Consider the following 15,000-nt stretch of genomic DNA (forward strand, 5'->3'; position numbering starts at 1 on the left):
GAATTAATCACATTTATTCCCTCTAAACAACGGTTTTGGGGCTAACTACACATGTACTTACAGAGATATCTCACCTACGGGACCTGAATGGTTGTTTGCGAATTTCCTCAACCACAATATATATGTATATATATATATGTGTGTGTGTGTATGTGTGTGTGTGTGTGTATGTGTGTGTGTGTGTGTATATATATATATATATATATATATATATATATATATATATATATATATATATATATATATATATATATATATATATATATATATATATGTATATATATATGTATGTATATATGTATGTATATATGTATGTATATATATATATATATATATATATATATAAATATATATATAGCCTGGTGTTGGCTTAGTGGTTAGGATGGTGGCTTGGGATCCCAGGGTCCTGAGTTCAAGCCCCGTTGGCTGCTGAATTAACACCAGGGGGTTGACTCAGCCTGTCATCCTTCCGAGGTCGGCGAAATGAGTGCCAGTGTATTGGTCCCGGTGTATGCCCCGGTTAGAATAGGTGTACCATATCCCTGTGTGTCGTAAGAGGCGACCAGGGTTGGCGTCAGGAAGGGCATCCGGCCATAAAACATTGCCTCAAGAAAAAGCCAAACCCCTGCACAGCAGGGAAAAATGGCTGTAAAAACGGTCATTTTATATATATATATATATATATATATATATATATATATATATATATATATATATATATATATATATATATATATATATATATATATATATACATAAATATACACCTTCCATGATTGAGTGCATTTGAAAGACAGAAGTGAGAACCACGAGACAATGGACACGGAGACAGAGAAAGGAATCCACAATTAGGTTTCACAGATAGGCAAGCAGCCTTGAGTTGAGGAGGGTGAGCAGGCGAGGCTTTCACGAGGAACATGTGAGACCTGAGGTGCCTAGGGGAGGGCAGTGGTAGGGGAGGGCAGGAGCAGCAAGGTGATATGGAGGCTTATATAAAAGAGAGAGCACACCCACTTTCTGCTGCTGGGAGAGGCATTCACTGGGTATCCACCTCCAATCTTGAGAACCTTCTGACAGTCCTTGGGTATTATTAGTTGAGAACCTCGTGATTAACCTTCTGACAGTCCCTAGGTATTCCGACACCATTCCTATCTTGCAGTTTTATCGTTTCACCTCTAGACACCACAAAAATAATTAAATTCATGTAAAATCATTAACTTTCTGTTTGTGTTTAAACAATACAAAATTATTTCACAAATATGAACAAATTCGAACAGAATTTGAAATTTTTTCCAGCATTCTTTCAAAATAATCCAAATGACAAAATACTGTCGAATGTTCGAAATAAAAATTATTCTTGTTGCAGGAGGTCATTCTGAGTGGCTGGGTCTTACCCTTCTTCTGTACCCTTCACTTATAAATAATAATACTAATGCAGTACTGCGAATGGCAGAGCTGAGCTGTTCAGGGAGCTGAGGCGTAAAACTGTATGTGCACTAAGGGTGGACAAGGAGGCCTATGTGCGAGGAATCTGTGAGGGGGTAGAGCAGCACCTGTCTGTGGACAGGTGATTCTCGTCCCGCTTACAGGGGAATTCGTGTATTGCGTTCATCCAAGCCCATCCCTCGGAGCACTGCAGTTAGAGCAGAGAGTGGTAGGCTCTTGACAGAGGAGTCTGAAGTGAAGGCCCACTGGGCCGGTTACTTTGAGCGGTTGTACCAGGCTGACCCCCCAGCTGTCGAGTTGGACGTCAAGGGTGTTACAATCCCTGTTGCTGACCCTCCAATCAACTGTGGTCCACCTTCGCTTGTGGAAACACGGGCTGTGGTGAACCGGTTGAAACGGGGTAAAGCTCCAGGGATCTGTGGCATCCATGCTGAACTTCTCAAGGCTGGTGGAAATTCTGCACTCGTGTCATTGCATGCAGTTTCGTGCTCTGCCTGGAACACAGGCATCATCCCAACTGACTGGAAGAGGGGCCTTGTTGTCCCTCTCTGGAAAGGGGAGGGTGATCGCCAAGACTGCAACAACTACCGAGGGGTGACGCTGCTCTCAGTGCCGGGCAAGGTCTTTGCTCGGATAATTCTTGATAGGGTAAGCCACCATCTGCTTGAACACCAGCGTCTAGAGCAGTCAGGCTTTACACCAAAGAGGTCAACGATTGACCGTATCCTTGCTCTTCGTGTCCTCACCGAACGCAGACGAGAGTTTCGGCAGGGGCTGCTTGCAGCCTATGTTGATCTCTGTAAAGCGTTCGATTCAGTGAATTGGGATGCCCTCTGGAGGATTGTTGATCTTCGTGGGGTGCCACCAAAACTGATCGATCTGATGTCTGAACTCCACTCTGGTACTGAGAGTGCTGTGAAGTGTGGTGGTACCATCTCTGACATTTCCAGTTGTTACTGGAGTTCATCAGGCATGTGTACTGGCCCCCACACTTTTCAGCACTTGTATGGACTGGATTTTAGGGAGGATGTCGGAAAGATCAAGCTGCGGTGCATCGTTTGGGAATATCAAGATCTCGGACCTTGATTTCGCAGATGATGCAGTCATCTTTGCGGAGAGTTTAGATATCCTTTTTGGGGCCCTTGAGGTGCTGAATGAGGAGTCGGAGCCTCTGGGATTACGGGTTTCTTGGGTCAAAACTAAGATCCAGGCTTTCAATGACATCTTGGATGCTGCTGTCCTGTCTGTGTCTGTTTGTGGTGAGGATGTTGAGGTCGTGGAGAGATTCATTTACCTTGGCAGTGATATTCATGTCTCTGCTGGCTGTGAGTCAGGTCAATAGACGTCTGGGTCGGGCCTGGGGAGTCATGGATTCACTGGATCATGGGGTGTGGCGCTGCCCGTACCTGTGCGGGAGGACAAAGTCTGAGTCTTCAGGTCCTTGGTGCTTCCAGTCTTGCTCTATGGATGCGAGACTTGGACTCTGACCAAGGATCTGAGACGGAGACTTAATTCCTTTGGTGCCAGGTCTCTTCGGAGAATCCTTGGCTATCGCTGGTCAGATTTTGTGTCCAACGAGCGGATGCTGAGAGAGACTCAGATGAGATTTGTTACCTGCATGGTCCGTGAGCGTCAGTTGCGGCTGTATGGACATGTGGCTCGTGTTCCTGACGCTGATCCTGCTCACCAAATTCTCTCAGCGAGGGAGTCTCGTGCGTGGAGGAGGCCAATGGGCCGACCACATGCCTCGTGGTTGCAGCAGGTTGACCAGCATCTCAAGGAGATGGGGATGGGCCAGGCATCTGCCTGGGGGATGGCCAGATGGAGGCCCCTGGAGTACTGGCGGAAAGTGGACGCAGCGACGCGCTGTTCTGGCACATGCTCCTATACCTGACCTGACCTGAGTACTGCAGTGTTTTCAATAATGTTTTGGAAATGGTCACATTTTTACTGCTTACTTTTGAAATCGTGATTTTTCTAATGTATTTTCACTTACAGACACCTACTGTCATAGTGGATCTGTATGCAGGCAATAATTATATTTATAACATAAACAGCAGTAAAATATGATAATTTTTCAATCATGATTGATAGTACAGCTGTACTGCTAAAATTCCAGTTTAAGCAACACACTACTTTGTCTATGGGGAATCCCAAAGATTATTTGAAATATTCTCCAAGTGCAACAAAATGAAACATTTTATATTTAAAATGTATATTCAATGTCAAGGCTCGTATAAGAGCCAACACATGGAACATATAACAAGGGGAGCAGGAGATAGGAGGGATGGGAGAGGGAAGCAGAAAACAGGGAGGAATAGACACATGAGGAGATCTGTGGAAGGGAGCGGGATGTGGCGGGATACACAGGGTAAACAAGATAGACACAACAGGGACTTTCAGGAAAGGAATTTGAAGGAGGTGGGTTTGTGGTTGATGAACGGGGGTAGAAAAGATCATGGTTTTGGATAGGGGAAGAGAAGAGATAGTGGTGAATAGCAGTTTTGAAGACCTGGAGGGAAGAGTGGGATTGAAGAGTGTGTGGGAATTTGTTCCAAAGGTGGGGAAAAAAAGAGGAATGAAAGGGTGAAGGTGAGCAGCGATTCTTGATTTTCGTAGTTTTACAAGAAGGAGGTTGCTGGTGAGCGCCCTGTGGAAGTATGGGCGGCAAAGAGAGCAGAGAGAGTGAGGGGGGGAGGGGAGGGGTGATGAGGCTGGAGAGGAGACGGTAGAAGACAAAAAGACCACTGACCTGCCTGTGGTGAGAGAGTGAGAGACCCAAAGACTCGCCTTATCGCGGGAGATACCAATGATCCTAAATGCCTTGGTTTCCACAGTGTGAAGCCGAGAAAGGTGAGAGGCAGGAGCACCATCCAGAGGGGAGAGCAGTACTCCATCAGGCTGTGGATGAAAGCTTTGTATGGGGTCAGGAGCTCAGGTGTGCGAAGGAAGGACTTTGCACGACGAATGATGCAAAATCGGCAACTGGCTTTGGAGACCAGCTTAGATATGTGGCTTTCCCAGGAAAGATCATGGCAGATTGTGAGGCCCAAAAGTTTGAATGAAAGGAATTCTTCAAGAGGATTGCTGAGAAAGTAGATGGGGTGGGGGAGTGTGCGTGTGTGTGTGTGTGTGTGTGTGTGTGTGTGTGTGTGTGTGTGTGTGCGTGTGTGTGTGTGGGGGGGGGGCGGGGTCCAGATGGTCCTTTCAGAGAGACATAGTGAGAATGTGAGGTTTGTCAGGATTGAAAGGCACGTTCCACGCGTTGGACAAGATTGTGATTTTATCCAGATCTGCAGAGAGCGAAGAAGCTGCTGCTTGCCAATCTGATGGATGACGGATGGTAGGCAGAGGGTGGAGTCATCAGCAAAGAGATAAAGAGGATTTTCCAGAGAGTCAGAGAGATCATTGATGAAAACGAGAAAAAGAACAGGGCCCACAACGCTACCTTGAGGAACTCCAGCCTGGACAGGAAGAGGAGATGAGAGAATTATATTAAGGGCCACACACTGACTGTGACAGGGGAGGAGATCTGCGAGCCAAGAGTGGAGATTGCCTTGGATACCATAGGAAGAGAGTTTGGTGAGCACGTTGGGGTGCCAGACCGTATCGAAAGCAAGCGATATGTCCAGCGAGATGGCTCGATTTCATGTCTGGCATTGAGGACGTCCATCTAATATTGGGAAAGCAGGAGCAGCAAATCCAGGGTAGAGTGACCTGGTCTGAATCCAAATTGATGATGGGAAATTAGGCCACTGGATAAGAGGAAGGATTTAATGTCAGAAGTGATGATGGATTCCATAACCTTGCTGATGATTAGAAGGCTGATTGGTCTGTCGTTGTAAGGCTCTGTTATTGCACCTTTTTATGCAGAGCATTGATGTTTGCAGATTTCCAAGCAGATGGCAGAAGACCTTGAGCAAATGAAAGGGTGACTGAAACAGAGAGAGGGTGAGCAAGAGCAGCAGAGCAGGTTTTTAGGACACGTGGGCTGATGCTGTCTGGACCGGTTGCAGAATCTGAGTCGAAGTTTGAGAGAAAGCTTTCCACCTTGTCAGGAGGAAATGACACAGAGTCCAGGGACAGCTGGGTGTGACTTGGTAAGGTGGGTACAGAAAGCCATGGGTTTGGGACACAAGATTTAGAAGCAAACACCAAGTTTAGGCATTCAGCCTTTCACCTGCAGTGTCAGCTTTGCAGCCATTTGAGGTAAGGGAGGGGATATGGGGGGACATACACCAGAAAGAGACTTAACTCGATGCCACCAGGATTTGGAAGAGGGAGACAGGTTTGAGAGTTTGGACTTGAGATTAGAAAGATGTTGTTTCCCGGCTCTCTGCAGGGTAGACACACACTTGTCTTGAGCTTAGTGGAAGGAACTGAGATTGCCTACAGTTGGATTTTCCTTCCATGAGGCGAAGGAAAGTTGTTTCAGGACAACTGTCAAAAAGCTTCAGTATACCAGGAGCGGAAGGAAGGGTATGACAACTGAAGACGAGATGGGATAAATCTGTGCATGAGAGAGCAAATTTCTTTGAAAGGATTCCCAGGATGAGTTGATGTCAGAGAAAGTAGAGAAGAGAGACCAGTCTAGAAGTTTGATGGCTGCTTGAAGTCGTTTCCAGTCACCCTGAGTGAAATGCCAGACACGACGGTGCTGAGGTGGTTCTCTAATTACAGTGAGAAAGTGCTGAGGTTTACTTTGACAAGCACCTCGTCAGATGAACCGATTGGAGCAAAGGAAGAACTGCGGATGTTTTCTGGGAAATTGGTCAAAATCAGATCCAGAAGAGAAGGAGCACTGTTGGTTGAGATCTGGGTCAGGAAGTTGACAGATTGTGTCAGTCTTCATGAGTCACAGAAGTCTTTTGCTGAAGAGCCAAGGCAGGTGAGGGAGGTACCCACACTCAAGCCAACTGGCATGATGGCAATTGAAGTCATCACATATCAGAAGGAGAGAGTTGGGATGAGAGCCATCGAAGTTGGTCCATGTTTTTGGCGAGCGAGGTGTAAATTGAGTCATCACTGTTTGGTGGACGGGACAGCACACATATAAACATGAGGTGGGAGAGGAGTGGAAGCCATAGCCAGATGTATTCCTGGGGTGTGGGGGAGTGAGGGTAGTGCATGGAGAGTGAGGAATAGAGTCTTCGATGAATGGAGCAACTCCACTGCCAGGAAGAGTCTCAGATCTGTCATATCGGAGGAGCGAGTAACCAGGGAGAGAAATTCGGGAGTCAGAGATGTCTTGAAGGAAGAAAGTTTCTGTTGAGCAGATTATGTCTGGTTTGTCAGTGGAAACCTGTATGGAAAGATCTGTCAGGTTTGAGTGAAGGCCCCGGATGGTTGAGGTCCACACTGTTAAGGAAGATGGAGGGGAGGGGGAGAGTAGGACGAGGGAGGAGTGGAGGAGGTAAGGAGAGTTGTTGACAGAGTATGGGGAATTACAGAAGAGCTAGTGGAGAGGGTGAGGAGGAGAAAAGACTCGGTGGTGATGGGATGAGGAACTGTGGGGAGTAATAAGAGAGGGGGCAGAGGGAAGTTGAAGATTGGAGGAGGTGGAGGGTTGAGATGGAAGAGAGAGCAGGGGAAGGAAGCAGCTTTGTGGATGTGAAAGGGGGCAACTTTGTAAGGGGGGAGATTGGAGGAGAAGGTGGAGAGGGGAGCGTTGAGTGAGAAGGGTGAGGGGGGAGTTTTTGAGAAAGGTGAGAGGGAAGTTTGGAGGGGCAAGAGTGTGAACGTTGCTTTGAGAGAGAAGGGAGATGATGAGAGCAGGCACAGCCAAGGGGAAAGAGGGGGATGGGAGAGGGGAAGGATGAGACTTGGTTGTGGTATGGTGAAGAAGGGAGCAGGCAGTCGGAGGTACAATATTTGAGGGGTTGGGAAGAGGGTGAGGTGTGAGAGGAAAGAAAGGGCATGTCTTAGATGTTGAGGAGTGTACTGATTGAGAGAGAGTGAGATATCTGTTAGGTTAGAATTGAGCTCACAGATATTAGAACACCACACACTTTGGGACATCAGAGGAGGAGCTGATACTGAATCAGAAGAGAGTGAAGAGGCGCTAAGAGCGGAGGTATGATGAGGGGCAAGATGGGAGGAGTTAGGAGAGGGTATATGGAAGGAGGTGGGGTGAATTGGTACTGAAGTTGGAAAAAAGGGGACGATTGATGGAATGCGAACATGCATTGCAAACTGGGAGTTTTGAATTTTTTTTATGCAAAGTCAGACATGTGATTAAAGACATTACGTGAAGGATGCGATAAAGGAGAATTAAGAGAATGTTGAAAAGAAACGTTGTAACATTTGAACTTTTTAGACAAGGGATGAAGAAAAGGTCGAACTGAAAACAGTCATTTGAAGATGAACCAGAAGGAGGAGAAGAATCGTAGTGAATTACGATACAATCCAGACAACCACACGTGTGAAAGAGAAAGTTGAAACATTTTAAGAGAGAGTTTTTTTATTTTGATAAGGATCAAGTAAGATCAGGAAAGGAAAGGTTGAAGAAAAAAACCGTGAAGGTGTATGGTGAATTTGGATTGGCAAAAGTCGGAGGAAGATGGCAGATCGGCAGAGGAAGGAGAAAGAAGAGTCGGTACCGGAAGTCACGTGGTTACATGGGGTACAAGGTGAGGAGGTTTTTTTTTTGTTGTATTTTTATATTTTAAGACATGAAACAGAGGGTATAGTTGGGAGGAATAGAAGGAGGGTCAAGGGAAAAGTGAAGAAAATAAAAACTCATGGTAATAAGGAGAAAATACAATAAACACGATCGTGCACGCCAACGGGAAGAAGGGTAGGCCTCAAAGAAACCCGAAATGAAAAGACGATGAAAACTCAACAATTGGCCCAAGTTTTAACACAAGACTGAACTAGAAACACACAGTAAACACAGAGATAACAAAATAATAATAAAAACACAACAAAAACGACTGGAAAACTTATTTTTGAGAAAGTCGGCAGAGACCCTAAAGAGGAACCACCACCGTCGCTCAAGAACCAGAACCGGAAGTGAGTACCGGAACCGGAAGAAACCGCAAGTTTAACTATTCTTTTGAATAAAAAACAGGAAACACTCTGAGAATATATATTTTTAGCAGAATCCAAAACAAGCAAGGGTGCAACCAGAATCTTTTGAGGGGGGGGGGAAGGGGGTAAGGGTGCACTTTGTCTGTCAACTAGTGGATATCACTCATAATTAAGAGGAGTATTGTGTGGAAGGTATGTTTGGCAACATTAAACTCTCTATATTATAACCAAGGGAGAGGCACAGGCCCGCTATCACCCTCACCCCATGGGGGCCCTGCAGACCAATCTTTCTTACCTGTCAATATCAGCTGGGCTCAGGTTAATCTCCGAATGGGTAAGTTGTTCCGAGCGTGCCCTATAGCCCATTTCATGGAGCAGGAACTCTCTTGCAGCATCCAGTTCTGCCTGTACAAAATTATAAGCATGAGTTGGGAGTCAGTAGTGTACAACTATACCCACACAAGGGACTGGGTACTTTATGAACAACTAACAATGAGCAGAGAGTAACAATAATTTACATCTATTAAAATAAGACAACAAGTTTAATTAAAATGACTTCATGAAACAAAGTCTTAAAATAATTATTTTTCTTGACCTCAAGTGCTTCATTTTACCAATCAGACTCGAGAGATAAAAGGTTAACATACTTTGCAGGGAATTACTCTTTATAGAGTCTAAGGATCCTATAAAATGTTCCAAATATAATACACAAAGGGTGAAGAGGGAAACAATTTTACAATTTAATGCAAGACTTGTGATGTAAAATATAGACCAATATATTTATGTTACTGTCAGCATCAATTGCTTGAGATTGTATTTGCAATGAAAGATTCATTTGGCAGTTTTAATGAAATTATCTTCTCCATCTTTAACAAATAATTGGATGCAGTAGAAGCTTTGAAGTTTACAGACATCTTCAACCAACGGCCCACAAAGTTATCCTTCTTTCATCATAAAGTCATTGATGACAATGCTCCAACCTATGTCATTGAAATTACATCTTAAAACACACTTGCATGTTTCTTCTTTCCCCTCAAATAATATTTTATCATGGTTCCATGCAGAGTTAACATGGTCTTACAAATAAAGCTAAAAAAATACAATACTGTCACGCATGAAGAATTCCAAAGATCACGTAAATAAATGTTCTGTGTCCCAGCAATTATTCTGAAAAAAGAGAAAGGTTCAAAGAGACTAATGGAAAGTATAAACTCCACAGAAGGACCTATTACGAGGAATCCTTATCACAAATCGGAGAGATGTCTCATTCAAAAGTTTAATGGTGTCATTAAAGTTGTTCAGCGTGTCTTCAGATGGGACTCTATTTTCTGATTGTGATATCTGGCAAATTCCATGAGTTATGAGACATATATTGCATGAGCAGAGCAGAAGACAGGAGAAATTTCCTGATTTTATTTTATTGGAAACTACACAGTAGCTTTTCATTGCTGCTCATTATTCTTCTGCATTTAGAAATACAATTCTGCTCTCAGCTCATTGGAAAACCAGGACAACGATTCCAACATTGACAAATATTTTTTGTAGTTGGAGCAGCAGGCACATGAACTTGGCCATCTCCTCCCTCACCACATCACATATTCGGGTGGATTTATGTAGTACATGTCAGGATGAACAACTTGCTGCACCGAGTATGATGAGATCAAATTGACTCCTTTGCTTGATATTATTGTTACTTGGCATTGATAGACCACCGTCATTATCAGAGGTACTAAACACTTGTCTCTTTATGTTCAATCTTCTACCATATAAAACACAATGTGTGTTTGTGTATTTGTTTGTGCTATGTCTTTCCCCCTTCAAAAGGATGATTTAAGAAGGGTTTTTAAGGCCAATCTTGCAACACGACTGTGTCTACTGCAGTCGAATTTTTTCAGGATTAAAAAAAAAAACTCGAAAAACATTTTCCATTCAAAAGTAATTACATCTCTTCTTTTGGAAATGTAGACGGTGACTTACAACTGGCTTCAATGGTGGTGTACAGAAGCGTTTTAAAAAATAACAATAAATACAAGGCGCAGGGACGTGAAATTTGCTGCAGGCAGAGTAAAACGAGTGTTCATTTACATACGCAAGTTGTCAAATAAATAAAGAAGATATAAGCACACCTGACGCTAGGCCGAGGCTTCAGGCTTTGGCACGCTCACGAGGCTGAACTCTCGCAATGAAAGGTCCCAGAAGATAAAGAAAATCGGGTAACATTGGTCCATGTTGTGTTTTAAAATAACGCTTTTTCTTGCTACAAAACATCATATCGTCCAGTCTGAATACTTCAAATAAAATAATTCCAACCTGTCATTTTTGATGGGCTTTTATACTAGTACACGACATTGCTTCAAATGGGACAAAACAGAATTTAGGCAGAAAATGTAGCAGCTCCTTTGCATTGTCAGGACTAATATGCTTATATTCCTTTGAATTTTGTTCCACTTGTGAGAACAATGGCAAGCCATAAACTTGGCCATCTTTGGTATGATGAGCTACACCTCTGCACCAAGGGATAAAACCTGTTTTGGCAATGTCACACTGAAAGAGAAAAAGTATATTTCTAAAAATGATCAGACCAAGACCAAACCAAGCTGGAAACATATTTTCACAATGCCAATAATGACAAAGAAAACGTTGACAAGGTTGAAAGTCGTGCTACATGCACTAGCAGGTGTGTGTGTGCACGCACGCACACACAACTGTCCATTTACTCTCAATGAGTTGTATAGAAGCAAGCCTGTATGCCATTTACCACTTGGCTCGGGTTGATTGATGCAGTGAGAGACTAGAACGGGCACTTGATAGAGCGCATACCTTCGCCGTCGCTACTTTTTTCCGGGCACATTTGAAAAACGTCATTTAAAAACGTCCATGATGTCACAACCATCAGTCCGATGGATGTCAAATTTGGTGTTAGACGTCATTGAGGGCAGTCCAACAAAATGGAATGATAAATACTGAAAAAAATCGAAAGTTTAAAAATGACGTCATCTTGTGACGTCATTTTGACGCACTTCCAATGACGTCACTACTAATTGCAGACTACCATCCTGAAAGCTCTTATTTCACGGAACATTTTAACGTTGGTTTCATGTCAATAGCTCTATCAGATCTGAAGTTATGCCTACAAGTATATTTTGACCTTGAGTGTGACCTTGACCTTGACCATAGAGTTAATTTGCAAAACCTGTTCATAAATAAGCAGATATTTTGGTACTGATCATAATGCCTGGATTTGGGACAATTTCCTTTACAAATTACATAGATATTTGAATATAAAATATCAGGACATTTTAGCCACAATTGAAAAACGTTATGTTCAAACGTCAATGACATCATAACGGTCAGTCCAAACGACGTCAAATTTGGTGTGTGACGTCCTTAAGGTAAGTCCTACAAAACGGTATGATCAAAACTGATGAGGTCAAAAATTGAAAATTTACATCATCTTGTGACGTCATTTTGACGCACTTCTGATGACGTCACGTCAAATCTGACACCACGTACCCGAAAGGTATTTCGTCATGGAACAATATGGCGTTGGTTGCATGTCGATAGCTGTCTTATGAAGGAAGTTATGCTCAAAAGTTTGTTTTTGACCCTTTCATGACCTTGACCTTGACCTTTGACCCGATCGCTCCCAAAATTTAATCAAATCGACCTTGGATACTCACGAATCATCCCACCAAATTTCATGCAATTCGGTTTAACACTTTCTGAGTTATGCGAATAACAAACAAACACACATATTCACAAATAAATAAATACACAGCGACCAAAACATAACCTTTTGCAGAATGCGAAGGTAATAAATGATTGCTCCGACCAAACAGTAATAATCAGATTATCCCACCACCCCAGAACATTTTTCTATTATCACTCATTTTCTTATATCATGAAATGCCACACAGTTTTGTTGTTGTTGGTTACTGTTGTGTATTCAGCCCAACAGAAAAACCATAAAGACTGAGAAATGGATGGTGAAGCTTGCAATAATTTAAATTAAATAAACTGTTCATGTTGAGAGTCAGCAAAACTTTATTACCTCCACCATCGAAGGTGAAGGAGGTTATGTTTTCACCCCTTTCTGTTTGTTTGTCTGTATACAGGATATCTCAAAAAGTTGTGGACGGATCTGGATGAAATTTTGTGGGCAGGGTCGGTGTGTGACAAGGACAAACTGATTATATTTGGTGAAGATCCGGATCCGGATCCGACTACTAACATTTTTTAAGTGATTCTTCACCATTGAGAGATCGGGCCAAAAACGACATATAGCACGATATCTCAAAAGGTTGTGGACAGATTCTGTACGAAACTTGGTGGACATGTTGAGTGTGTAACAAGGAAGAATTAATTAGTTTTTGGTGAAGATCTAAATCCGGATCTGGATGCGAGAATTATTTCATTTTTGAAGTGATTAATCATCATTGAGAGATAGGGCCAAAACGATACATAGCCTGATATTTCAAAAATGTATTCATTGGGCCCCGATATGTTCTCGTGGATCAGGCTTTACGTGGTGGAGGTATGCGCTCTACCGAGTGCCCTTCTAGTTACAAAATGAAACTCAACGACAATTTTTTGTAAGAATAACAGGTGGTATCCTGTGGCCACCTTTTGTTTATTGATATTTTCGTTTTTCGGACAGTTTTGTTTCAAAATAAAAATGTTGTGATCAGTTATAAACTAAAACTATTACTTACACTCTAATGGGTTAATGGTAAGAAGCGGAGTTTACATGTTAAGTGGCAAAGCTAAAACGCAGCTCTTCTTTGGCAGTGCAGATGTATATATACTGCGCAGTGTATTTCACCAGGGAGACACAAAAACACAGGGAATAACGATTGCTGCATTTGACGTTTTAGACAATTAATTTTGGCAATCTCATCTGTATATTAACTACTTTGAAACGTCAGACCATGTGTTTGTGTTCATATTTCTGAGACAAGGCAATCTTGCTGGGACAAGTGACAAAGTGACAAGGCATTTTCCAGCAATGAGGATTGTGAATACAGGGAAAAATATACGTTGGCCAAAACATGTTCTGAATGCCTGTTTTAACCAGTGCCTGATACAGAGGTCTGACTGTATATGTAAACATGCAATGCTCAAAATATTCACTGTAACACATACTACCATACCCAATAAATCTTTACAGCTTCCCCCCACTGTGCATCGTCCAGAAATAACAAAAATCCACAGACATTTCTCTTATGAAACCATAAAACCAAGAAATACCAGCTCCTATGGCGAGCGATTGAGCCCATGCACGAGTCAGTGACGTGCCATTGTCTTTGCCACCAAACCCTCCATGAGCAGAGCGACGCAACACTGGCTGATGTTTGTTTGAAGATACAACTTGCTCACCATTCAAAAAACGAACACTCCATCAACCACAATGCACAGCAAATTAGTCACCCCTGTTTGTTCAAATTGCAGCAACATGCCACAATTTTTTTTGATAAAAACAAAACAATTTCAATTTGAGCCATTATCAGACTCTTAAACAGCAACAAATTACAATATCTCTCAGCTAAACCCTCAAGGTTAGCTTTCTGTATCTTATAAATAATTATTGCAGATGTGGAGAATGTTTTGGTCAAAATTGCTTCTCTTTTACAATGATATACAGTATAGGCAAAATTTAGAAAACAAAAAATATAGACTGAAACTTAAACTTTCTTGAACATTTTATTTAACAACTGAAATAAAGAAGTTAAGTGCCTACATTTCACAAAAGCAGGAAATAAGGTTTCAGATGCACACTTTCACAAAAGCATGGAAAGGAACGCTCATCCAGGATTAAATCTACTATATAAATGGCAGTCCTTCTGTCCGTGTCTGTCTGTCTGTTTGTCTGTCTGTCTGTCTGTCTGTCTGTCTGTCTGTCTGTCTGTCTGTTTGTTTTTTTTGTGACGAATAAGCTCCTAGACCAGTGAACCGATCTTGATGAAACTTTACACATATATAGAACTAACATTCAGCTCCAGGATGCGCTAATAGACCATGGGCCAAGCCTCAAAATTCTTCACTTCCGTAGTCTCCACCTGGGGGGCTACTTTATTTTGCTCTAAATGATCAATGGACATGTGTGTAAGACCAATGGTGAATGTTCCTATCTCTGAATTTTGAGCATTTTTTCAGAATTCTGATGTAAAGGTGCCAAAATCAGTGCACTTCGCAGACCTCTTTTCTCCAGTGATGATGTCATAGTTGTTCCTTAAATAACCAATCACAGCTGGGGTATTGGGGACCTGAATGTGATTGACCAATCACAGGACCTGTACTCTGAGTCCTCGGCAAGTGCAGTTCTGCTAGCATGGGAATGCTGCAGCTCTGCAACAGGAATCTTATCGCATATTTTTTGTGCATTTCACCAGTGAGAGGACCAGGAAAAGCAAGAATGATCAGGGCATAAAGGTAATTTATTCTGCCATTATATTATGTGTTGATAATAATATAATGATGACTCATGAAATCGGGCTTTGGTTGCAAAAGTGTTGTTAGGCCAGTTTT

At 42.6% G+C, this 15,000-nt stretch overlaps 1 protein-coding gene across 1 annotated transcript in view; it reads right to left on the reverse strand.

The window, feature by feature from the left end:
• Window positions 1–15,000, reverse strand: part of GPD2 (glycerol-3-phosphate dehydrogenase 2) — a 323,960-nt gene that overhangs the window by 38,204 nt on the left and 270,756 nt on the right. The window contains exon 16 of the mRNA XM_085873795.1: window positions 8,771–8,880. Within this exon, the coding sequence (XP_085729921.1) occupies window positions 8,771–8,880 (110 nt within the window). The remainder of the gene's footprint in view (window positions 1–8,770; window positions 8,881–15,000) is intronic.

The sequence above is a fragment of the Eptatretus burgeri genome, chromosome 3 (genome assembly GCF_056783735.1).
Source record: "Eptatretus burgeri isolate ZD-2024b chromosome 3, Ebu_testis_v1, whole genome shotgun sequence".
NCBI classification, from domain to species: domain Eukaryota; kingdom Metazoa; phylum Chordata; class Myxini; order Myxiniformes; family Myxinidae; genus Eptatretus; species Eptatretus burgeri.